Source organism: Vidua macroura, chromosome 3 (assembly GCF_024509145.1).
Source record: "Vidua macroura isolate BioBank_ID:100142 chromosome 3, ASM2450914v1, whole genome shotgun sequence".
Classification (NCBI taxonomy): domain Eukaryota; kingdom Metazoa; phylum Chordata; class Aves; order Passeriformes; family Viduidae; genus Vidua; species Vidua macroura.
This window is the reverse complement of record NC_071573.1, coordinates 81105954-81129769: the sequence shown is the minus strand read 5'-3', so window position 1 is coordinate 81129769 and position 23816 is coordinate 81105954. Positions and strand designations below refer to the sequence as shown.

At 38.1% G+C, this 23816-nt stretch overlaps 1 protein-coding gene across 8 annotated transcripts in view; it reads left to right on the top strand.

The window, feature by feature from the left end:
• DOP1A (DOP1 leucine zipper like protein A) overlaps positions 1 to 23816 on the top strand; it is a 61152-nt gene that overhangs the window by 36547 nt on the left and 789 nt on the right. For 6 of the 8 annotated variants that reach the window (XM_053972338.1, XM_053972341.1, XM_053972339.1 and 3 more), the window contains 21 exons: positions 1356 to 1456; positions 2695 to 2954; positions 3655 to 5659; positions 5761 to 5872; positions 6740 to 6922; positions 7205 to 7330; positions 7661 to 7795; positions 8103 to 8158; positions 8644 to 8748; positions 9443 to 9509; positions 11653 to 11797; positions 12038 to 12117; positions 12636 to 12745; positions 12909 to 13058; positions 14351 to 14412; positions 14999 to 15151; positions 16327 to 16463; positions 17686 to 17741; positions 18619 to 18783; positions 19742 to 19871; positions 21821 to 21880. In XM_053972338.1, coding sequence (XP_053828313.1) covers positions 1356 to 1456; positions 2695 to 2954; positions 3655 to 5659; positions 5761 to 5872; positions 6740 to 6922; positions 7205 to 7330; positions 7661 to 7795; positions 8103 to 8158; positions 8644 to 8748; positions 9443 to 9509; positions 11653 to 11797; positions 12038 to 12117; positions 12636 to 12745; positions 12909 to 13058; positions 14351 to 14412; positions 14999 to 15151; positions 16327 to 16463; positions 17686 to 17741; positions 18619 to 18783; positions 19742 to 19871; positions 21821 to 21880 — 4398 coding nt within the window. The remainder of the gene's footprint in view (positions 1 to 1355; positions 1457 to 2694; positions 2955 to 3654; positions 5660 to 5760; positions 5873 to 6739; positions 6923 to 7204; positions 7331 to 7660; positions 7796 to 8102; positions 8159 to 8643; positions 8749 to 9442; positions 9510 to 11652; positions 11798 to 12037; positions 12118 to 12635; positions 12746 to 12908; positions 13059 to 14350; positions 14413 to 14998; positions 15152 to 16326; positions 16464 to 17685; positions 17742 to 18618; positions 18784 to 19741; positions 19872 to 21820; positions 21881 to 23816) is intronic. The other 2 variants (XM_053972344.1, XM_053972340.1) reach the window with 1 other exon arrangement.

Below are 23816 nucleotides of genomic sequence, written 5' to 3'. Positions count from 1 at the left end.
TAGAAATTGCTCATTTCTGCCTACCTTCTGGAGAAAACAGTAATTTCTTACATCTTCACAGCATGGATTGCAAGGGCTTACGTGGAGTCATCTCTGTTAGGGAATTGGTATTTTCACTCTATTCAATAAGTGTCAGTGTATTATTTTGTGCAACTGTATACATTTTGCAGCAGTCTTGTAGATTATTTTCCTATGAGAAGCATATTTTTCTAAATGCAAGTGATGTTTGCTTTACTTCCTAGAATGCTGCTGTCTCTTTTGGTTTTTGTTTTTGGTGTGGAGAGGTTGTTCTATTTTTAGTTTGTTAAACACAAACTGTTTGTCTTTTTCGTAATTTTCATAGCTTTTACCTAGAGTTTCCATTATTGTGGCAGATATTGCATAGTTAAGAAGCTGTTGCAAAGCTTCTTAAGTTGTATGATGGAAACTAAGTCTGGAAGTATGCCAGATTGTTAGTGGTTTTAACAGTTTTTAGTTTTGTCTGACATGGTTAAAGGTAAATATACCTACTGTTCATGTTCTATAACCATATATTCTAACAACAAACAAGTGAAAATCTTTGTCCTCTTGTCTTTGCTTATCATCTAGTAATTTAGTTTAAACCCTTATAGTACTTGAAGTAATTTTGATTATTTATTTGGTGTAATTGTCCTGATTGCTGTGCTTTGTTCACTCCTACTAATGCTTATTAGCTTCCTTGTCTTTTGGGTGAAGCTGCTTTTATACATGTGTTCAAGTCATATAATGACATTTACTGTTGTTTGCAGCCTTGCTGGAATAACTCTGCCTGGATCAACCTCAGTAAAGAGAGAAACAGAACAATTATTACTTTACACCATTTTTTCCATTAAATATCCTGAGCTGGACTTCAGTGATCCTTGTGGGTCCCTCCCAACTCAGGATATTCTATGATATTCTACATATTATTACTATGACTGTATTAGTCATTATGAATCCTTTGGGCAGTAAGTATGTCCTGTTTGTCCAATTTGTTCCAGAGTTAAATTTTACATGTTAGTGAAGAGCTCAATCTACATATCTAGCTAGAAAATTATTCTGTTTCTTTCTATGCAGTAATGGAATGAAAATAAGTTGACTAGAAAGAGACGGGCTAAACTTTAAAACTAAGGCAAGATCAAGATAGGAGGTAATACTTTCATGGTACTAAATTGCTCACAGGCACCTACTGTTGGCTATTACTGCTTTTAAGACTAAAAAATAGTACTTTAACACATAATTAAAGAAGTTAATTTCATTATATCTTATATTGTTTAGGATGCTGTATGACTTTCTTTTTCCACTTCTTATCAGAAGTTTTACATTCTGACAGATCTAACTTATGGTTTGGTCCACAGAAAGTAAGAATGGAAGCTCATGCCAAGTTTGCAGTGCTATGGCATCTCACACGAGATCTTCATATTAACAAATCTTCTTCCTTTGGCCGCACCTTTGACAGGTTGGTGATTGCAAGTCTGATTCAGTTGAAATAATTTTACTTGAAAATGTTTGACAATATTATACAGCAACATGGGGCGTTTAAAAATTGAAGAACTACAGTGTAACTGTGAGAGGAAGAAAGAAGGACAAGAAATGAATTTGTGGACAAGAATTTGTGTTAGACAAAATTGTTTTCACAGTGAAGATTACGTTAGCTGTAAATTTTTCCTGGAAGCTATGAAGAGTGTGGGGAAGGAATAGTCACAATATTCATTGACCATCACTGTAGTTAAAATCACTGTGGCCTATATTGAGCTTAATATCTGAGTTCTTGCTGTGTTTTGATAAAAAGAGAAGCAAGAGAGAGAAATTAAAACAGAATTTGAATTATATTAAGTAGAAAGTAACAGTAAAACTAAAAAAACTTAAAAACCGAATTGCAAGCAAGTGCTAAACTATAAGTTCTTTTGTTTAATCTGTGTAAGAGGTCATTTATGGCAAGCAGCAGAGGATTTCTGTTTTGTGTTCTGGTATTGGTATCTTCTTAGAAAAGACTGAAGATCTGGACTCTGAACTACTTTTGTCTTTCTTAGCTAGCACAAATGTTGTGGAAAAGTGTTTATTTCGATTTTGTATTGCATACTTAGCTGAAAGGAGTAGAGTAAAAAGGTTCTTTCTTTGTCTTATGCTGTCACTCACTGCATAAATGGTGATAAATTCTGTGCATACAGCTGAAAGCTTATGAACGTGTACTACTGGAGAATGTAAAACAGTAGGTAAAATTCAGAGTCCAATATATATTTTTTCCATTAGTCTGAAAAGGATTCTCAAGCCTAAAATTGTTAAAAGAAGAAGATGATTGTGGGAACTGCTGAATTGTCAAGTATATTTCTCTTCTCTGTTCTTGAAGACAAGATCTTTCAATGTTTTCTTTTCCATATATCCTTGTGAATTGGCTTTTAAAATTGTATATTTTTTAATGGCATACCCCTTAAAAGGCAATAAAGGCTTGTTATGCTAATAGCTGTACAAATACTCGATCTTGCTACTATTAGAGCAACTGTTACAACTGATTTGGTTACTACCTCTTCCTTAGACTAGACTGAAATATGAAGAGCAGGTTCAAAGTTTTGATTCCAAATACTGCTTTGTATGGAGTATGTACCAACATTACATTTGTCATATATCAGATTCAAATGGGATTACTCTGTGAGTAGTGTACAATATCCACTAGATTGTTTCTTCTTTCCATTCTAGATCTTTGTTTATCATGCTGGACAGCCTCAATAGCTTGGATGGTTCCACTTGGTCAGTGGGACAAGCCTGGTTAAATCAAGTGCTTCAAAGACATGATATTGCAAGGGTTCTGGAACCTTTGCTCCTACTGCTTCTCCATCCAAAAACTCAGCGAGTTTCTGTTCAGCGAGTACAGGCCGAATGTTACTGGACTAAATCGCCCAATCACCCTGAAGAGGAAAATGAAAAGCAGTTTATGCAGAAGTTCAGCTGCACTGATGGTATGTACACAAGAAGATGATAGGAAGATCCCTAATTTCTTTTGTTTACTTGTTTTGCTTGCTGTTTACATGCAATGTTAAAAACATAGTACAAATTTTGGAGGGTAACGGAAAAAAGTCTTGGAATAGCTATGGCTTATATTTGCATTTGTGTGGTATTTTCCTAATTCAAGTTTGTGTGCCCCCAGTACTGTTTCAGGTTTTATTTTTTTTTTTACATTAAAATGTTATGCAAGTATTTTTATGCAGAGCATTTTTTCACATCTTACTGAGTCTTGGTAGAACATAAGAATATGGCTTGAAGCTTAACCAAGAACTTAAATATTTTTATGAATGATGTGAGGCTGGCTGAAAACATACCAATAAGTTTTGAAGGTGTTTGCATGTATTGTGTAATTTTAGTTCAGAATTTACTAATTCTGTCTCTTGTGGAAACAAAAGCAGATAAGACTACATAATGTTTCATGGAGAATTACGTTGTTTTGCTAAGGTGTACTGGTAAAAAACAATTTTGCTTTGTTTTTGTGAACATGTCATATGCTTATTGACATATTTTTTCTTCTGTGGAATGAAAAGACACTACCATGCCTTCATAATTTGAAGTCTCAATAATAGTTTAATAATAGTTTAAATTCTAAATTTTAATTTTGTTCTGAAGAACAAAATCTTATATATATATGCATTTTTTGTGTTTTTCAAGCATTTTCCCACATGCCTGTAAGCCAAGGACAACTTATAATACCTAAAGAAGGCAATGAGAAACAACTTGGTGTGGATGAAATGGAGAACTTCAGCCTGACTGTCAATCCCCTGAGTGACAGGCTTTCCTTGTTAAGTACCAGCAGTGAGACCATACCAATGGTTGTATCTGATTTTGACCTTCCTGATCATCAGGCTGAAATACTGCAGAGTTCTGACTCTGGCTGTTCTCAGTCATCTACTGGAGACAACATCAGTTATGAAGTGGAAACAGAAAGCCTGAGTGCTCAAGATAGCTCTCAGACTCTGAAAGAAGACTCACCTGATGAAATTGTGCAACAAGTAGTTACAGACCTCATATGCAAAGTGGTAAGTGGTCTTGGAGAAGTTGAACCAGTTAAAGACAGTCTGCACTCTGAGGATACTTCATGTAAATTCAGCTCATTGGATAGCTCTGTAGAGGTTACAAAAAGTGATGATCAAAATATTCAAAGTAGCCAGAGTAGTTTACTTAGTAATGACAGCTCACAGTTACTGTCAGCCTCAACTGAGACTGGACTTGAGAGCTTAGGAGACGAAATGTCGAGAAATAACTCTTCACCTTGTATTGCAGAAAGCCAGCAGTCCTTCTCTGATCTTACTCTTTCTTCCGCTGAATCAAAATCTAGAAAACATAGCCACAGTAGTATTCAGTTCAGCTTTAAAGGAAAGCAACCAGAAAAAATGTCAGAAAAAGAAACAATTGTTAAAGAGGCTGGTAAGCAACCAGGTGCAAAACCTAAGGTAAAAATAGCCAAAAAGAAAGATGAAGAGAAGAAGAAAGCACAAACAGAAAAGCTTAAACAAACAAATGTCTTCTTTAGTGATGGTCTTGATTTAGAAAATTGGTACAGTTGTGGAGAAGGAGAAATTTCAGAAATAGAAAGTGATGTCGGATCCCCAGGAATGCGAAAATCTCCTAACTTCAATATCCATCCACTGTATCAACATGTGCTGCTTTATCTCCAGTTGTATGACTCTTCAAGGACATTGTATGCTTTTTCTGCAATTAAGGCAATTCTGAAAACAAATCCTTCAGCTTTTGTAAGTGCTATCTCCACTACCAGTGTCAACAATGCATACACTCCTCAGCTTTCATTGCTCCAAAATCTTCTAGCCAGGCATCGAATATCTGTTATGGGCAAGGATTTCTATAGTCACATCCCAGTTGATTCTAACCATAACTTTCGGAGCTCTATGTACATAGAAATTCTTATCTCCTTGTGTCTATACTACATGCGGAGCCATTACCCAACTCATGTTAAAGTAACTTCACAAGACCTCATAGGAAACCGCAACATGCAAATGATGAGTATAGAAATTCTGACACTTCTCTTTGCTGAGTTGGCAAAAGTCATAGAAAGCTCTGCCAAGGGCTTTCCTAGTTTTATTTCAGACATGTTGTCCAAGTGCAAGGTTCAGAAAGTGATCCTGCATTGTCTGCTGTCTTCTATCTTCAGTGCCCAGAAATGGCACAGTGAAAAGATAGCTGGAAAAAACATTGTGGCTGTAGAAGAAGGCTTCTCTGAAGACAGCCTTATAAATTTTTCTGAGGATGAGTTTGACAATGGTAGTACTCTGCAGTCACAACTTTTGAAAGTACTTCAGCGGCTGATTGTGCTGGAACACAGAGTAATGACTGTGCCTGAGGAAAATGAAACAGTGTTTGACTTTGTCATAACGGACCTGGAGCACATTGGTCCCCAGCAGCCAATGACTTCTCTGCAGTATTTACATTCCCAGCCAATAACCTGCCAAGGCATGTTTCTGTGCGCGGTGATACGAGCTTTGCACCAGCACTGTGCCTGTAAAATGCATCCCCAGTGGATTGGCCTTATCACTTCTACGTTGCCTTACATGGGAAAGGTTCTTCAGAGGGTGGTTGTTTCAGTGACTCTTCAGCTCTGCAGGAACCTGGATAATTTAATTCAGCAGTATAAATATGAAACTGGATTATCTGATAATAGGTATGTATATGTAGAGGTATAATCTTTTTAACTGAATTTGATTGCTTTGAATTACTTTACTATCAGATTAACTAATTTTTAAAAAATTGCTCTTCTTTTAGGCCTCTCTGGATGGCATCTGTCACTCCCCCAGATATGGTTCTCACTTTACTAGAAGGGATCACAACAATAATTCATTACTGCCTCCTGGATCCATCTACACAGTATCACCAGGTAAACTTATCTGGGTGTCTGAGACTTTCCTATGCAATACATGTCAAATTAAGGACTGTGATTATATTAGCAGTTATGGAAATCTGGGTGACAAAAATAACAAATATATTGTCTTAGCTATAAATGGGGGTTTATTGACAATACAAACAGAAAAACATGTTTCTATGGATGATACAGGTAAGAGAATACTCATATATTTGTTTGCTTCCTTTGGTTGTTTGTTTTTGTTATTCTGAAATAACTAAAGTTGAATTCCTCAAGACCTTTAAAATTCCACTTTTTAGAGCTGCCTTCCTTGTGTTCATCTTGCAATATGTATAAACATTATCCTTCTGCTCCTTCTGTGTATTCACAATTTTTCTTTTTAGTCAAGCAGTATTTTTAGAGCTAATGTAATGAGCATAGTGTCTGTTAAGAATTTGGTCCAGGTTCCATAAGAAGCTTTTACCCTGTTTTCTCAGTAATCTTGTTTTTGTGCTTTTTTTCCATTCTTACACTCCTTTGCTTTCCATTCATTTAAAAGTGACTGAAAAGTGGGTTTTGTTCATGTAAATAAATAATTTTGCCTAGTGTATTAGCTGGACTTAAAATTCTGAAATAATTGTTTTGCAAAGGTATAGGCAGAGGATACAAAACTGATTGCTGTAGACTTGAGGCCTCCCATGTTCACAGTACATTTGATATTGGACAACTCAGTCAAAAGTTTCTCTATTATTTTAGAAGTCTCAAAGCTGTACATATTTTAAGAATTAATGAAAAACTTCTGAAAAAGAGTTAAGGTTGAAATTCCCACGTTAAGTCTAAATTTACTCTATTTTCAATATGCCGTTTACGTAGTTATTGTATACTCCTCTCCTCTCCCACTAGCTTTTGGTTAATGTAGATCAGAAGCATTTGGTTGAAGCACGCAATGGGATTCTCTCTATCTTGCATATGATCATGTCTTCTGTGACTTTACTGTGGAGCATCCTGCACCTTGCAGATTCTTCAGAGAAAACTGCTGCTGCTGCTGCTGCGTCCATTACCACTATTAACCTTGGGTCAACTAAGGTCAGAACATCAGGGATAGTATAACTTGTTCATTAATACTTTTGTCAAAATAATTTCAATTCCCTTCCCTTAAACCTAAATTGAATTTTTATGCCTTTGTCCTCATATACTCACTCACCTCAAAACCCAGGCTTTTATAGATGAGTATTGAATATGCTTATAAGCTAAAATGTATCAGTTCAATACAATGTGTCACTTCTTTGCTTTCTGCAGAGAAAATGTTTTGAACATAACGCTGAGGTGCTTATCTAAAGGGGTATGTGTTCTGCTTTCATATTTCAGAATTTGAGGCAACAGATTCTGGAACTTTTGGGTCCAATTTCAATGAATCATGGTGTTCATTTCATGGCTGCTATTGCATTTGTATGGAATGAAAGGAGGCAAAACAAAAATACTTCAAGGACAAAGGTATGTTTATATTACAGTGGTCAGTTCAAGTAGCGCTAATACTTTAAAGTGATTTAGCGTTGGGAAGAAGAAAATTTGGACATTCCAGTGAAAAAAATACAATGAAGTATGGACAATATTTGCATTTCTAATTAGGAACGGTACTGTCAGGGAGGTAACACTTTACAATGGAATAATCTTTCTGAATTCTTCAGGGGAAGAGTAGGTGATACCAGGTCTCTAGATGACCTGTTAGTTGGTAAAATTTCAATCCCATGAGGACAGCTGCCTTAGTTTTGGCATAGCCATTGTCTGTGTTGATAGTCTGTGACATACATCTGGTTCTTTTAGGTTATTCCTACAGCAGGTGAAGAGCAGCTTCTGCTGGTTGAGCTGGTTCGCTCTATCAGTGTTATGAGAACAGAGACTGTCATACAGACTGTGAAAGAAGTTCTGAAGCAGCCTCCAGCCATAGCAAAGGACAAGGTATGGAAACTGTACAGATCCTATTGATTTATATGATGTCCTCTTGAAGCAGCTTAGAGCACTGATGATATGGGTACTTCACTGACAAAGCTGAGCAGCACAATGTGAAAATTTTCCCTATAGCTAAGAGATAAATGAAGGGAAGTATAACTTTACAGAGGGATATCTGAATGGACACTTAATATTCTAAATAATTAAGCTATATGTTTAGGCATTGCAGTGACATTGTAACATTGTAAATTTTACCCTGGTGAGGGGAAAAAATGCCACTTCTTTCTGACAACACAGGTTTCATATCTTTTTCTAGAAACATCTTTCACTGGAAGTCTGCATGTTGCAGTTTTTCTATGCTTATACTCAAAGGTAAGAAAAGAAACTAAATTTCATTTCTTCATCAGAAAGATGATCAATTTGAATATTTTGCATCTTTTTGTCATAGGATGATGAATAGTCTGTGTAATATAAATAGTGAAGAAAGAATGGGTTTGATCTGTAGGTTTGTTAAAAAAGGTGGTTTATTTTGTGAGTTCCATAGTGTTGCATTACCTTTCTTCCCCCGCCTAAAAATCCTGCAGGTAATCTGCCCAAAGAAAGCTGATCTTAATTGTGCTCATTAACTCATTCATGCCACTCCAGCTTTGCAATGAAAAGCATGTCTTTTGAGAATGCTCTTCTTCTACCTGGATCTGTTTCTTCATGACTTGATGTAGTAACCTAGTATTAAATGAATCTGTAAGGGTGTTGATTCCAAATATCTGACAGGAGAGGTGTGATGTAAAAAGAAATTGGAGAAATATCTGAGGGAGATGATGTTCTCATCATTGACATTGCTGCTCTCTCTCCCTTAGGATTCCAGTGACCAGCTTAGTAGACAGCTGGGCAGCACTGCTGCTTTTGTTAAAAGATTCCATACAGGTTGGTCTTCCAGCCCCAGGACAGTTTCTCATACTTGGGTAAGTGCTCCTGATATTTGCAATTTTCAAATATGCTCAAATGTAGGTGTGTGGAATTATTCTGAAGTGTTAGTGTTTCTAAATCTGTCTCTTACTTTTGACTTGTAGAGCTGTTGCCTGAGTTCTGTGGGTCTTATCAAATTAGTTTCTCTGAGGAATGGCTACATATATTAAATTTTATATTATAGTATGATATAAGCCATGACCTTACCTTAATGATTATTTCAGTGATTCAGGCTCTTTAAGCAACAGATGTAAGTTTCTAATTTTTCCTGAAAAATAACAACAATTACTACTTCTTAGGTATTTGAAACCCACTAGAGTGGGCTGAATTCTCACCATGGAAACCGTTTGTGGACTGTTAGAAATATAACTTTGAATATGACTTTCTGTATAATGGTTCAAGGAACTTTTTTTTTTCAATATTTTGAGTTTATCTTCCCTAGTAAACTGTCTTTGAAGATACTTTTGTATATAATCATGTAAAACATGTTCTTGGTAAATTCTTATGATCAAAATTAACTTAAGAAACTTGACAAGATGTTTCTTGGAATATTGGTAAGTAGCAATCCCTGCAGGTTTACTGAATAAATATTGTGAAAATAATTATCTTCAGATTTGTCCTAACTCTGAAAACTGCTGAATAATGTATTATGAGAAGAAAATCCATTGTTCAACTTCTATATTTTTTCAGTGTTCTTAATGAGTTCATCATGAAAAACCCAAGTCTGGAGAATAAGAAAGATCAAAGAGATCTACAGGTAAAAAATTTGTTGTGTGTGTCTTTTTAAAATATTAAACAATAAATCATAGAATCATAGAATGGCCTGGGTTGGAAAAGGTTTTAAAGATCATCTTGATCCCAGCACAGGAAGGATACTGACCTCTTGGAGCAAGTCTAGAGGAGGGCCACCAAGTTATTAGAGCAATGGAGCACCTCTCTTAAGAGAAAAGGCTGAAAGAATTTGGTTTCTTCAGCCTGGAAAAGGGAAGGCTTCCAGTACCTGGAGGAAGCCACAAGAAACATAGAGAGGGACTGTTTACAAGAACATGCAGTGATGAGACAAGGGCAGGACAGGACACGTGAGAGTAGATTTCAATTAGATATTAGGAAAAAAGTCTTTACTGCGAAGGTGGTGAGGCACTGGAACTGGTTACCCAGAGAAGTTGCAGATGCCCCATCACTAGAATTGTTTAAGGCCACTTGGATGAGGTTCTGAACAACCTGGTTTAGTGTAAGGTGTTGTCATGGTTGGACACTGGCGCAATGCCAGCGTCCCTATGAAAATGTACTTTTTTTAAATAAATGTTGTGAGATGTTATCAGGAACAGAGCAGAGCAGGTCCAAGCTTAATAACAAAGGAAAAAAAAACTTTATTAAACTACTACTAATACAGAAAACACATAAACTAAATCTAGGATGAAGACTTTTTAAATTACTCTTCTTCTTCCTAATTCTAAAAACACTCAGCTATGAAATATTACCCGGGATTCTTGATCAAATTACTACTTTTTAGGTAATCTATACTTAAACTATCAAGGGAGAGAGAAGTCTCTCTTGTACCACAGACTCCCAGGAAACACAGCTGCCCCCCTGTGTTTCCCTGTCACACATGGCAACTGCTCGGAAAAAATCTGCCAGTGTGACACTCTCTATTCCATGTCACAGTGCTCTCACTACTGTGCATGGACAGACTGCTCATAAGGCTCCTTTAAGGATGCTTTGTTACAGACTCAAAGATACAACAGTTCAGTTTCTCATCCTGGGACTACAGTCCCCCCCATTTTCCCCTGGGGCCGAGGGGTCTAAAAACAGGACTCATCTTCTTTCCGAAGACAGAGAGCATCACCATTCTCTTTTCAGCTTTCTTTGTTTCTCGCCATTCCTGCGCTATTCGAAGCTGAAACAAGTCTCCCTAGGTCACCACTGCATCTTCTTAAAATGCAGTTTCTATTGCAAGAGATTTTAGTTCAGTCCATGGCTAACAAGAAAAGTCTAGCCAAAGCTACTTCATCATCTCTTCCCACCTAAATATTTCTTCTTCTAACATCTCAGTTCCTAGACTATCTCTTTTCTACTACAAATTAAGGAAGAGTAATACTTTTAAAAAGCCCTCATTTCTTAGAAAGGGTTAAAAGTTCAGACTCCCTGGACAGCTAATATCTCTGTCTAGCGTTCCGCCTCCTACGCTGGGCATTCCCCCCTCTTTCTCTTTCTCCTCTGCCGGCAAATTTCTAGGTGCCGCCAGGCTCTCTATCTCTTTCCCTCTTGGGGGGGGGGGGGCAAAGGCATCTCCGCTTCTCTCCACCCTTCCGTCCGCAGGAGCTGGCTCGGTTCCAGACCCTCAGCCCCCTCGGCCTACCTGGGCAAGGCCGCGTGGCTTCCCCTCCCCCACCCAGCCCGAGGCCGGGCAGGGGAGGAGTCTGCACTCTCTGACGACTGGAATTAAAAGAGAGAGTTCTCCTGGGAGTTCTTGCTTTTAACTTCCTGTGTTCTCAGAGGCGTATCCATACTTTCAGTGGTCACTCCAAGTGCTAATATCTAAACCTGACCACTGATTGGTTTGACCCAACTTCCTAGAAAAAATTCACTTCTATGTCAAACCACGACAGGTGTCCATGTCCATGGCAGTGGGGCTGGAACTAGATGCTTGAATGTAGTAGAAATACTTGATTATCAGTTCTGTAGTATGAAATGACTCTTTAATATCTTCTCCTTATATTTACAGTTTGTTGAAAAAGCTCTCATTTTCTGTGAAGTTATTAATCACTGACAAGATAGAAATTATTTGAAAGCAATTCTATATGTGGTTATATAGCTTTTCTACACGTCAGGACAATGAATACAACCATTCTGCACAAAGTTCCTAAAATGCTTGGTTTTTTTTTTCTTTTTTCTACCAGGATGTAACACACAAGATAGTGGATGCCATTGGGGCAATTGCTGGTTCTTCCTTGGAACAGACCACTTGGCTAAGACGAAACTTAGAGGTTAAGCCTTCCCCCAAGATTATGGTTGATGGAAACAACTTAGAATCTGATGTTGAAGGTAGGTTCATTTTCATCTTTATTTAAAACAAAACATTAATTTTCATGCTAAAATTAATGAAGAGAACAGCTTTGCTATATTTGAATGTATGTAAAATTCTTCAGTGTTGTTCTAGCACTAATGTGTCTAGCAAAGCTTGTGATTCTTCAAAATACATATTTTTAAAATATGCTATAAAGTAAATTATGGCTTGAGAAAACTAAATTTGGATATTTTTTTATTATTATTATCTTCATTTAGATATGCTGTCTCCAGCAATGGAAACTTCAAATATAACTCCATCTGTTTATAGTGTCCATGCGTTGACCTTACTTTCTGAGGTAAATGTTTCCTTGGAGATAATGAATAGTGTCTTATAATAAACTTCTATATTGTGAAAAGCTTTGGACTAGAAGCTTGGAGAAGGCGATTTCATGGGAAACACTGATGTGAATGGATTCTGGGTCTTGTCATGTAAAAGTTTGTTACTAACCCATTGAGATGGACAAGATGTGTAGTATAGCTAACTTTTTTGATTGTAAGCTTTGTATGTTTATCTTTGTGGTACATCTTATTTACTGCTGATAATTGCAGTCAGTCTTTGAATTTTTTCTTTGTTTGTAGTTTATTCTCTAGAGTGCTTTAACCAGGACTTTGTGCTTCTGTGCTTTTACCTTAATGTGCCATAAAAATGATGGAATCTTTATACTCTGGATTTTGCATGGTACCTGAAATGTGATCACTTTTATCATAAACTTGAATGTTCAGTAAAGAACATTACACACACACAAAAAAAAAGAATGGTAGGTAAAAAGCAATTTAAGAATGCATTATAACATATCTTCCTCTCGTTTTATAGGTTTTGGCTCATCTCCTGGACATGGTTTTCTACAGTGATGAAAAAGAGAGAGTTATTCCTTTGCTTGTAAATATTATGCACTATGTTGTGCCCTACCTCCGTAATCACAGGTATCTTTAGTTTATTGAATTGATGTAGAAGATGTCTACAGCCAGTAGAAATTTGGATGGTGGCACTTAAGTTGAAACAGGCATGATTAGGGTAAGATGTCTATCAAACTTTCTATAGAGCAGAAATTCAAAACTGGTGTTTGTTGACTTTTTCTTTGTTTAGTGCTCACAATGCATCCAGCTACCGAGCCTGTGTCCAGTTATTAAGCAGTCTTAGTGGTTATCAGTATACAAGGAGAGCATGGAAGAAGGAAGCCTTTGACCTCTTTATGGATTCCAGTTTCTTCCAGATGGATGCTTCCTGTGTTAACTAGTAAGACTTTATTCTTGTTTATATTGATGGCCCTTACAGATTTTATGTATTCCATTAACATATGGCCCCATTAACTATATTTCCCAATAGATCTTTACTGAGAAAAATAGAGATTTTCTGTGGTTTAGGTTACCATGTGAAATATGAAAATTATAAAAGGTATATTTCTATGTGCAAATCTATTTTTAAAAATAATTATCATAAAAAAAAATATGTTCTGTGAGACAACATGGTTAGCATTTTGTAGAAACATAGAATGATTTGCATTGCAAGAGACCTTAAAGATCGTTTAGTTCTAATACATCTGCTATGGGTATGGGCAGGGACATCTTCCACTAGACCAGGCTGCTCAGAGCCCCACCCAACCTAGCCTTGAACACTTCCAGGGATGGGGCATCCACAGCTTCACCAGGCAACCTGTGTCAGGGCATCACCACTCTCACAATTAATAACTTTTTCCTAGTATCTAAATCAGCTTTCTTTAAAAGTGGGATTACTTTACTTTAAAAGTAATTCCCTCTTATCCTATCATTCCATGCTCTTGTAAAAAGTTGCTCTTCAGCTTTCTGAAGGCCCTTTAGGTACTGGAAAGCAGCTAGAAGATCTCCCTGAAGCCTTCTCTTTACCAGTCTGAACAACCCCAACTCTCAGCCTGTCTTCATAGGAGAGGTGTTCCAGCCCTCTGATCATCTTTGTGGTCCTCCCATGGACCTCTTCAAGGGAGTCCACATCCTTCTTACGCTGGGGGTCCCAGGGCTGGATGCAATACTCCAGGTGGGGTCTTACCAGAGCAGAGTAGAGAGGCAGAATCACCTCCCTTGATCTCTTGGCCACGCTCCTGGTACAGCCCTGGATGCAGTTGCCCTTCTGGGCTGTGAACACACTGGCAGATAAAATTCAGTTTTTCATTTTCATCCACCATCAGCCACAAGCCCTTCTCCTCAAAGCTGCTCTCAGTATTCATTTTGTGTCCAGCCAGTATTTGTGCTTGGAATTGCTCTGACCATTCTGCAGGACCTTGCACTTGGCCTTATACTTCATGATGTTCACATGGGCCCACTTCTTCAAGCTGTCAAGGTCCCCCTGAATGGCATCCCTTATTTTCTTGGAGAAGGGGGTTAAAGAAACAGTTTCATTTCAAACAACACCATGTAAATGGTACCTTATGAAGCAGAGAGCTTGGATTCGAAGCTTTAGCCTAAACTGAAAGAGCAAAAAAATTTGCAAACGTTCCTGAAAATTCTTGCTTTTTTTCTTGCTTTTCTGATTTGTGTATGATTTTCCTCTTTTAGTTGGAGAGCTATTATGGATAATTTGATGACGCATGACAAAACCACATTCAGAGATTTGATGAGTAAGTATTGATATAGTAGTGACTTCTCTCCAGTATTAACATTAAATAAATGAAAAATAAGTATCTTAAAGAAAACACTTGTTCAACATTTCTTCCAATTTGATTTATTTGGTGTTTTTAATGTTTTATTTGACTGTTTGTTTCTGGAGATCCATAAATAACCTGAAATGAGAGAATTTGATACCATCCTGGCACGCAGTGAATTTTGCCTATATGGCAAAGCTGATTAAGCAGAGTGGGTGGGGTTGGTTTTTAGTTGGTTTGGGTTTGAAGATCTGACACTGCTTAAAAAAAAAATATTCTAAACTTTTGAATTTTCTGAGCATCAATACATGCAAATTTTATTTTTAAAAAATGGCTAAACTCTTTCCCAAAAACCCCTAAACCCAGCCACTGTTGTGCATACTTACAGATTTTTCTTTCAACTTTTATTTTGAACTTCTGGTTACAGATTCAAATTGCAAACCGTACATCATCTTAACATCTGCTTTCAAACCCCATTATTGCAAAGAGTTATTTGTGCCTTGAAATGAAGCAGGAGGGAAATTCATAAGCTCTTGGCTGTGCTTTCCCTGTTCTCTTCCAGCACGAGTGGCGGTGGCCCAGAGCAGCTCCCTCAATCTGTTCGCTAACAGAGATGCGGAGCTGGAGCAGCGTGCCATGCTCCTCAAGAGACTCGCCTTCGCCATTTTTAGCAGCGAGATTGACCAGTACCAGAAATACCTGCCAGACATACAAGGTCAGGAAATATGTATCCTTCAGTGAACTTCTTTCTGTTAGCTGTGGAATTCTGGTGTGACAGAGTAACAGCAGGTTAAATTTTTAACCTGCAAGATCAGTCTGGGATACTCTTTCCATAGCTGAAACAATGTTTCTGCAGCTGTTGGTTAAAATGTTTTCAGTCTGAAATGACTACAAGATATGCAGATTTTGTGATTGCCAGTTGACTTTTATCCGGATAATTTCACTGATCAGTCATCTTATCCCTTGATCAATATCCTTGGATACTTGCACAATATGTGTTGACATGAACATCTGAGGTATAAAAGCCTATCAATTAGGGATAAATAGAAAAAATGACCTTGACAGTTTGAATTCTGGACTTCTTTTGCTGATGTTTTTTCCTCAGTTCAGTTTATCTGTCATATTTATCGTTGAAGTTTATTTCTTACAATGACCCTTTACCTTAAGTGACTGGGAATGGGAACTGCTTGGATCTTCTTTTTAAGATGATGCTAACAGTTAGCAGCAGCTTTTAGATGCATCATTTTTTCATGGCACCAAAGGGACACTTAGGTCTCTTCTTCTATATGGAAAATCAATTGCCATCATATACCAAGTTGAAAATTAACTTTTTTGTTTCATTTGTTCTGTAATCTATTTTTTGTAAAATTATTTGGTTTGTTGGTTAGGGTTTTTTTTTTGTTTATTGGTTTGACTGAAAAATTTCTTTGTGTCTGCCTCTGTATATATTGAAAGCCTAGAGGTGATCATAATTCAATAAAACTGTATCATCCCTTTGTAATTTCTCAAGTACTATGAGGGTGCAGTGTTTTAATAACACTAATACATCCAAGTTGTTCAGGCTGGTTTTGTATTGTTTGGAATCTGTTAACTCCTCTTGTTGTAATGGGTGAAACTCTGCATAACATCAGCAAAGTTCCCAGATGCACTATTGCATTTATATAGAGAACTAACCCAAAATAGGCAACTGCACTCTTTAGAGGTTTCTCTATTTTGTTCCTTCTTTGATGAAGTGGTTATTTCTTTATGTTGACAGAATAAAACCAGTAAAGTACTGGAACAGTAACATGGCAAATGCTTAAAGTTAACATTGAGAGAAAAGGCAGGAAGGAGAGAATTCTCATTGGAATTATTCTGAACTGAGGGATCCTTCTTGGCTTTTCGTTTCAGAAAGGCTGGTAGAAAGTCTTCGGTTGCCACAGGTGCCCACTCTTCATTCCCAAGTGTTCCTGTTTTTCAGAGTATTACTTTTAAGAATGTCTCCACAGCACCTTACCTCACTTTGGCCAACCATGATCACTGAACTGGTGAGTTGCAGGTGTCATTCATTATTTAGAAGATTGGTGCACATATGAGACACAACCTCATTCCTCCTCAGGATTTTTAAGAAAATAGCTTCTAGAGATTGTACAAATAAATGTGCAATGGCCACAAATTGAAAGCTGACTTATTTTCATAGTCCTGATGTCTGTTTTTTGTGATGAAATTGAGTATCTGTTAGCTTACACTGTTTCAGCTGTTCAGCTGTCTCCTGAATTAAATTTGCATTTGCCCTCATTCTTCCCTACTGAATCCTACTTCACTTTCTGCTTATGTATGTGTACCCTCTCCACCATTCCCACTCCTGCTCTTCTTTTTCTGTTTCCATTTCTACTTTCCTGGTCATTCTTCTTCCAGCAATGAGGATGAGAATCCATGTATAGGAGTTGGAATCCATGTTTCATTGGCAGTTGATGGTCATTCAGGTGGCTAAATTTTGTGACTAGATTTATACAAGGCTTGGCTCAGATTTCTTCTTCCTCATTTTACTCTTCAGAACAAAACAGTAAAAATATCTGTTTCCAGAGTTTCTACCTGCAGAATCTCCTGTGTTGGCTGTTTGACACACTCTTTTGGGTTTCAGCTTTAGCAGTGGGAATGGAAGGGGAGTGGCTGGTGCATGCTGTGATCCATTCAGCCTGCTATTCAAGGAGTTCCCAAGGGACTGAATAACAGAGGGAGCAAACCAGAATCATTGCTGTGATTAATTATTTTTTCAATCTGCAGGTGCCTAATGTAGCCCTTGAATAACCACAGATAATATAATAGATAGTATAAATACTAGAAAACTCATTCTACTCAGTGTGGTCTTCTGATTCCTGTGCTGTCCCCTGGCCTTTACACAAGTTACCACAGTCCTGGAGCTACTTTCATTTAGGAGGACTGTGGTGCTTCTGGGAATTCACACCTGAGCCTGACCTGCTCCATTAAACAATCCTTTATTCTCATTTTGTTTAGGTCTTGCTCTCTTTCTAGGTAGTGGAGGGGATTAGCCTTTGAGAGCTTTCCTGGCCATAAAAGAGACAGTTCCTGGAGGTCTTTGTGTTATTCAGGTTATATGTAAGGGATGAAAGAGCTTTAAGGTGCCAGTGTCCACTCATGCAGGAAAGAAAATAAAGCTCCAAACTATTTGTCTAAGGCTTATTATTCAGACTTTCCTGAGTTACAGTCCATTAAAAATGGTATTGAAATGTAGCATTTGATCTTCAGGTGCAAGTGTTTTTACTGATGGAACAGGAGCTCACTGCTGATGAAGACATTTCCAGGTAAATGTATGAACTTATTGCTTGTTTGACTTTATAAAAATCCCTTGGTATGCTGATGGGGAGTGGAGTCATTCTTTAAAATAATTTGTCTTAGAGCTGTTGAGCTCAAATGAGAAGGACAAGTAAACGCTAGTTCAGTCTGACTGGGGTACTAGGGACAGACTGTTCAGGACAAAACCAAAGAAATTCTGCTGTCAGATTGATCATAAATCACTAAGGGAAATTATAAGATACAAGTGTCTGAGTTTTTACAATGTCTGCCTGACTAAAATGCACTGCTGGGGCAATTAAATTATGTATGGCATGACTTACACCTTTTCTGTGTCATACACTTATTCTAAATAAGACTGATGCACTATTAAAGCATAGTTCCTTCTCCTATTAGGTAAGTGAGGTAGATATTTTTTCTTGTTTTATTATCCATTTTTTCTCATCTGTTTTCTATACAGTGTGATCCAATTTCAGTCAATTCTAGCAGCAGAGGTAGATTTCTCAAATGAGCCAGAGTTATTTGCCCAAGTTTTGCTCACGTTTTTCCTAGTTTTTTTTTTTTTGTTTTGTTTTGTTTTTTGGAGAGCTTTTCCCTCAAAGTAATATCATAATGACTGACAATTTTAAACTTCCTCATAATTTGAATATCTGGGAATAAGATAGAGTACAACACATTAATTATACATTGACATTTTATCACATATATATTATGCATGCATACAGAACTGCACTCATGGCACAGACTTGTGTTGGGATTCAATTTATAAATTCAGGATAATGCTGGTAAATAAAGAGTTGTGTGTTTGTAAAGGCAAGTAAGAAAAAAAAAGTTTTCAATGTGGCAGAAGGTTGTTATGACTCACTTCCCTGCTATAATATATTTTAGAACTTCTGGCCCATCTGTTGCTGGTTTGGAGACAACTTACACAGGCGGGAATGGTTTTTCCACATCCTACAACAGCCAGAGGTGGCTAAACCTGTATTTGTCTGCTTGCAAATTTCTGGACTTGGCTCTAGCTTTACCATCTGAAAACCTGCCTCAGTTTCAGATGTGAGTAGAAAGCATTGTCGTTTAAGTTTTTGGATGTTTTTCCATGCCTCTTGGTAAAATTCTAGTGTATAAAAGTGTTTGCTTTTCTGTTTCCCTTCTTTCTTTGGACTTCAGCCAGGGCAGCCCACAGTTCATTCCCTCACAATATCTGAGTGACTTCCAGGGCAAATGATGCTGCATATCAGATTAGTTCAAGCTGGTTTGATTTAGCCTGTGGCAAGAGATTTGCCACACTTGAGAGATCATTAGTAGTAGTGATTTATTCAAGTATTTTATTTTTGAAGTACTTAGTTGCAGTAATGCGTAAGAACTCAAAATACACCCACCCATCTCAGTGAGTAATGCATGAGATCAGAGGACTGCATGTCATCTCAGCATGACTTGCTTAAATTATTCTTGCACAGTCTGTCTGAAAGATGTGGCAACAAACCTTCATAGAAAGGGGATCCCATGGGTTTTTATTGGTCAGTAGTGGGCACATGTCCAAACTGCTTCCTCAGTGCCTCTGCAATCCTGTTTCATTACAAAAAAAAATGAATGCAAAACAATTGGCATTTGCTGGAGATCCTGGGAATGAGAGGCCACGAAGGACAAAAGAAAGTATCATGCCTCTTCCTTTACACTGCACACTGGTGACTTTGTGAGGGCTGGTGCCCTGGCACAGCTCTGTAGACATTTGGTCACCCCTAATTATCCTGCAGTTTAAAAGACACTCATATGGATTGGAGACTGGAAGGATTTGTACACACTGTGTCAGATTGTGCCCTGTAGTATTTCTAAATCTAATGTTGAAGGTTTTTTAATTTATTTTTTCTTCTGAGGGTTTACTTGGGTTTCTTTTTTCCTCTATCCTTCTCTGATACTTCACCAGATTTCCTCATCCACTCATATTTTTGATTGCTCAGAAAAGCCTGCATGTTCAGTGTGGATAACATCTGCTTGTGTTATCTCATGGCAGGTATCGTTGGGCTTTTATTCCAGAAGCATCAGATGATTCAGGCTTGGAAGTACGAAGACAAGGAACACATCAGAGGGAATTCAAGCCCTATGTGGTGCGTCTGGCAAAGCTGCTGAGAAAAAAAGCAAAGGTATGTTGCTTTTTTCTTTTGCTTTTCACTGAAAGGTTTCATGTACAGCAACGCACAGCAGTGTTTGGGTTGGAATATTTTATTTTTTTTTAACAATGAAGAACGGAAAGGATTTTATTCTGGTGTAGGAGATTCCAGCTGGAGGAATCTCAAGTCAACATCAGGTAAAAAACATATGTAAGTATAGACAACAAATAAATCAAACAAACAAAAAAACCAAAGCCCAAACCGAACAAAAAAGCCCCAAAATAAATCAAACAGACAACAGAAAAATTTATAACCTGCTATGGTCAAAATTATTATGATCACTGACTTTGGACTTCTAAATTAAAAGTATTATTTAAATAAAAAGTAAAATATGCTCCATTATCTGATATATTTTATCATAAAATCACTTTCAGATAACCAGTCATATATGTAGATACTAGTCTGACTACCTACTTTTTGAAGTAGCAAACCAGTTTTGTTAATAACAATCAAAAATTTAAAAAACTGTTGCATTCTTAAACATGACAGAGCTAAGAGTGTTGAGACTGAGCAGAGCCTGGGACTGTGATGAACAGAAAACAGCAGAGATACAGAACAGAACAGCAGAGAGTAGAAACAGTTCTGGGCAAATCTTGGCTGCACAGTTGGTAGAGGGGAACAGAATGAGGGTTGTCATTATGTTGGTGCATGGGACATAATAAAACCCCAGTTTGTGGGGTTGGAGGCCTGATCTGCTGATGAAGCCAATGGAAGCTGGCCAAGCCCTGTCCCAGGGAGATCCCTTCTGCTGCCACAAAGTAAGAACTGTCAGATATTTTTGCTGCTCCTGCTGTGAGGACAGAGCCCCCCCTGGACAGGCAGTTCACTGGGAAATGTTGATGGGTGAGCCAGGGAAGCAGGGAGGAAGTGCAAAGCCGTATGGCAGAAAGTTTTGAAGTTTTATTCTCAGGTTTCTCTCTGTTTAGATGGCTTTGTCAGGTCTGTAACAGTGGCAGCTTGCTGTAGCTACTGCATTTACAGTCTCTAATGTCTTCAGTGAGTAAAGGAACTGCTGCTGAGATACAAGTGGCTACATTAAATTTAGGGATAACTTAGTTGCGGGCAGATCTGAACTATTGAAGCAAGGATCACAATTATGGGATAAAACTAGTGTCTGAAGCATACCTGCATTTTACATTGTATCATTTTTGAACCATGAAGATGAGACTCAATTTCTCTTCTTGCATGTATAAAGGAGTAATGAGTTTTAACTGCCTGCTCCTCAGGCATAGCCTCTAACCCTGGTGTTCAATGTAGTATCTGTTAGAAAGTTTTTATACGCCAAGTAATCTCTGTGCATGCATTTATTCATTATGTATGATGCTGCTGGTAAGTACTGTATGCTGAGGTAGATGCCTGAAGTCAGGACTCCCACAGTATGCTTCAAGAATTCAGAAAACTTCTTGGAATTTCTGGAACCCCTTAGTCATGGCAGCAGTTGCACACTGAACCATATGTAGGTGTATGATGATGAGATAACACGAGATAATGAATATTGACTTCAGGCCATTTCCTCTTTATGCAGAGGAGAATACTATGATATATAGTTGTGGGGTTTTCTTAGAAAATAACTACAAAAAATGGAGTGGATCCTTATTTCCCTTCAGGGCATTCTGACTCATGTTTAGATTAATGTAGTATGGTGTTGCTCAAGCTCTGTTATCTGAGGGAAACAAGCTTAAAAACCTCCTTTGGCAGTGCTGGAAATAAACAGAGGCACAAACTGGTAGTGCTGGTTTTCTCTAGTAGTGTCTTGGCCATTCTAGCTTGAGTCTGCCATTTCTGGACCACAGACTTGTCGGGGTGGGTGATTTTTCTAGCTGAAACACAGCACCCAACCAAGCAACTGCAAGGCCTTCACGGCAGAGTATTCTTTTCACAAATGAAATGCAGTCTGAAAGTTCTCCTCTTTCCTTCCACAGGACAAACAGGAGGACTTTAAGACGGTGGTTTTGGAGGGAATGGAGATGGCCAAGCATCAGGTGAGGGTGGCCTTTGATGCTTGAGTTGTGAAACAAGCTTGCCATAATAATACCATCACCTCAAGGCCCTGGGCACTATTTAGCATTCAGTAAGAACTAAGAGAGATCAGATTTTTATAGAACAAAGCTGAGAGAATTTTGAGGTACAAGACCCTTATTTTTATAGATAACTTTAATTTTAAAAAACAAAAAGTTTGTAAGTTAGTTTCCTGTACAAAATAGATTACAAAAAGCTGATGTTAGTTCTAAGAATAATTATAATTGCAAATCATTATCAAATTAAATCGTAAAATAATTTTTGTCAAACTGCATGTGTGAAACACACAATCCCTGGTTGGTCTCCATCAAATTAACTGTCATTTTAAGCATCTGTGGAATTAGTGGTGTTTGCTTAGCCAATACTGCCATGAGGAAATGGCTTGGACAGGTTGTATTTCATTGCTCAGAGTTGGAATTTGCACATGCACCCCATTTGGTTGGCTGCTGTGTGACACTGACACTTGCTGCATGCTGGGGGCACATCCTGTCGCCATGGGTAATGCTAAAAGCATTGTACAGAAACAGTATGGAAGAAACTTCTCCTCTGTGAATACAACGATAAGTTTTTAAAGGAGAAACTTTAAAAATTAGTAGCTTCATTTAAAGAAGGAGGCATCAACAACTCCTTTTGTGTTGGAAATTTAGTCTTCCCTTTGCTGTGGTTTGGTGTGAGCCTTTCATTTCAGAAGACTTGTAAAGCTCAAATAGTGGTCTCCTGTGGCAGGGAGCCAAGCCACCAGATACATTCATACTGAATTTAAATCTAATTGGGGTTTGCAAAATGGATGCCCTGTAGGCTTCTGAGTTGCAGGACAGTTGCTTCATTTAAAGGGCAAAACTTGCATTAGTTTAAGTATCATGTCTTAAAAAAAAATCTATTTGCTCAAAGGCTGTGCAATCAGTGATCCTTACCTTAAGTTCTGCTCCCACTGCTGTCCTTTCCCCTTCATTCTTCTTTCATTACCATTCATTCTTTCATGACCCCCTGCCTCAGCCACAGGTGCTACCAGGGCAGTGGGATAGGGGTGGATCCACAGGTGGCTCTTCTTGGTGAGGCCTTTTGTACTTCTTCTCTCCTTCCTTGCAGAATAAAATCCAGTACTGCTGGAATTCTACTTCATGGTAGAAGCTCTCTGTACTGGTTTGTCAGTAACAGTACAAACAAGGTGTTTCTAGTGGTGATAGTACCTTAGTGTCTAGATTTGAGTATGGTTTTTGACTCAGAGATAAAGGAACTAGGGAAGAGCTGTATAAGAACCTGGATGCTGGTGCTCAGGTACTTCAGTATGCAGATATTTAAGGCAGCCCTAAGTGGGGTTACAGCAGTGTGCTGCTGCTGTCAGGCATCTGGTGTGTGACTGCTGCCTTTGCTTGTGGGGTTCCTGAAATTCTTTCCTTTGACATTCCCCCCATGAAGTGGAAGTAACATAAAAACTGAGTTCTTCTGAGAATACACAATGAGTAACTGAGCCATTTCCATTTTCCTTTGAAAAAAAACTTAAGTGTTTCTCAGAATGTCCATGTGTGTTATTTGTGATACTAAAAATAGCACTGCTTTTTGCCCTTCCCAAAAACTCTGAACTCAAGCTACAGAGTGAAAATGCTTAACCTCCTCTGGGGTTTATCATCACTGATGGCAGTATCAGCTGGTGAAGTGTGTGTCACCAGAGAGGAGCCTGCTTTGGAAAGCAGCTGAAGCAGCTCACACCTTCCAGCTGTCACCAGCTTGGGCCATTTGTGTTGCCCACAGGGTGCTGCCTGGGAGCAGCTCCACAGGGCTGCATGGTGGGGGCTGCCTTGCTTTGGGACAGCCCTAGGCTGAGGTGTTGGACTCGAATGCCCAGTGTGACTCTTCCATTAGCATCAGCTGACTGCCACCTGTACACTCGCAGCCACT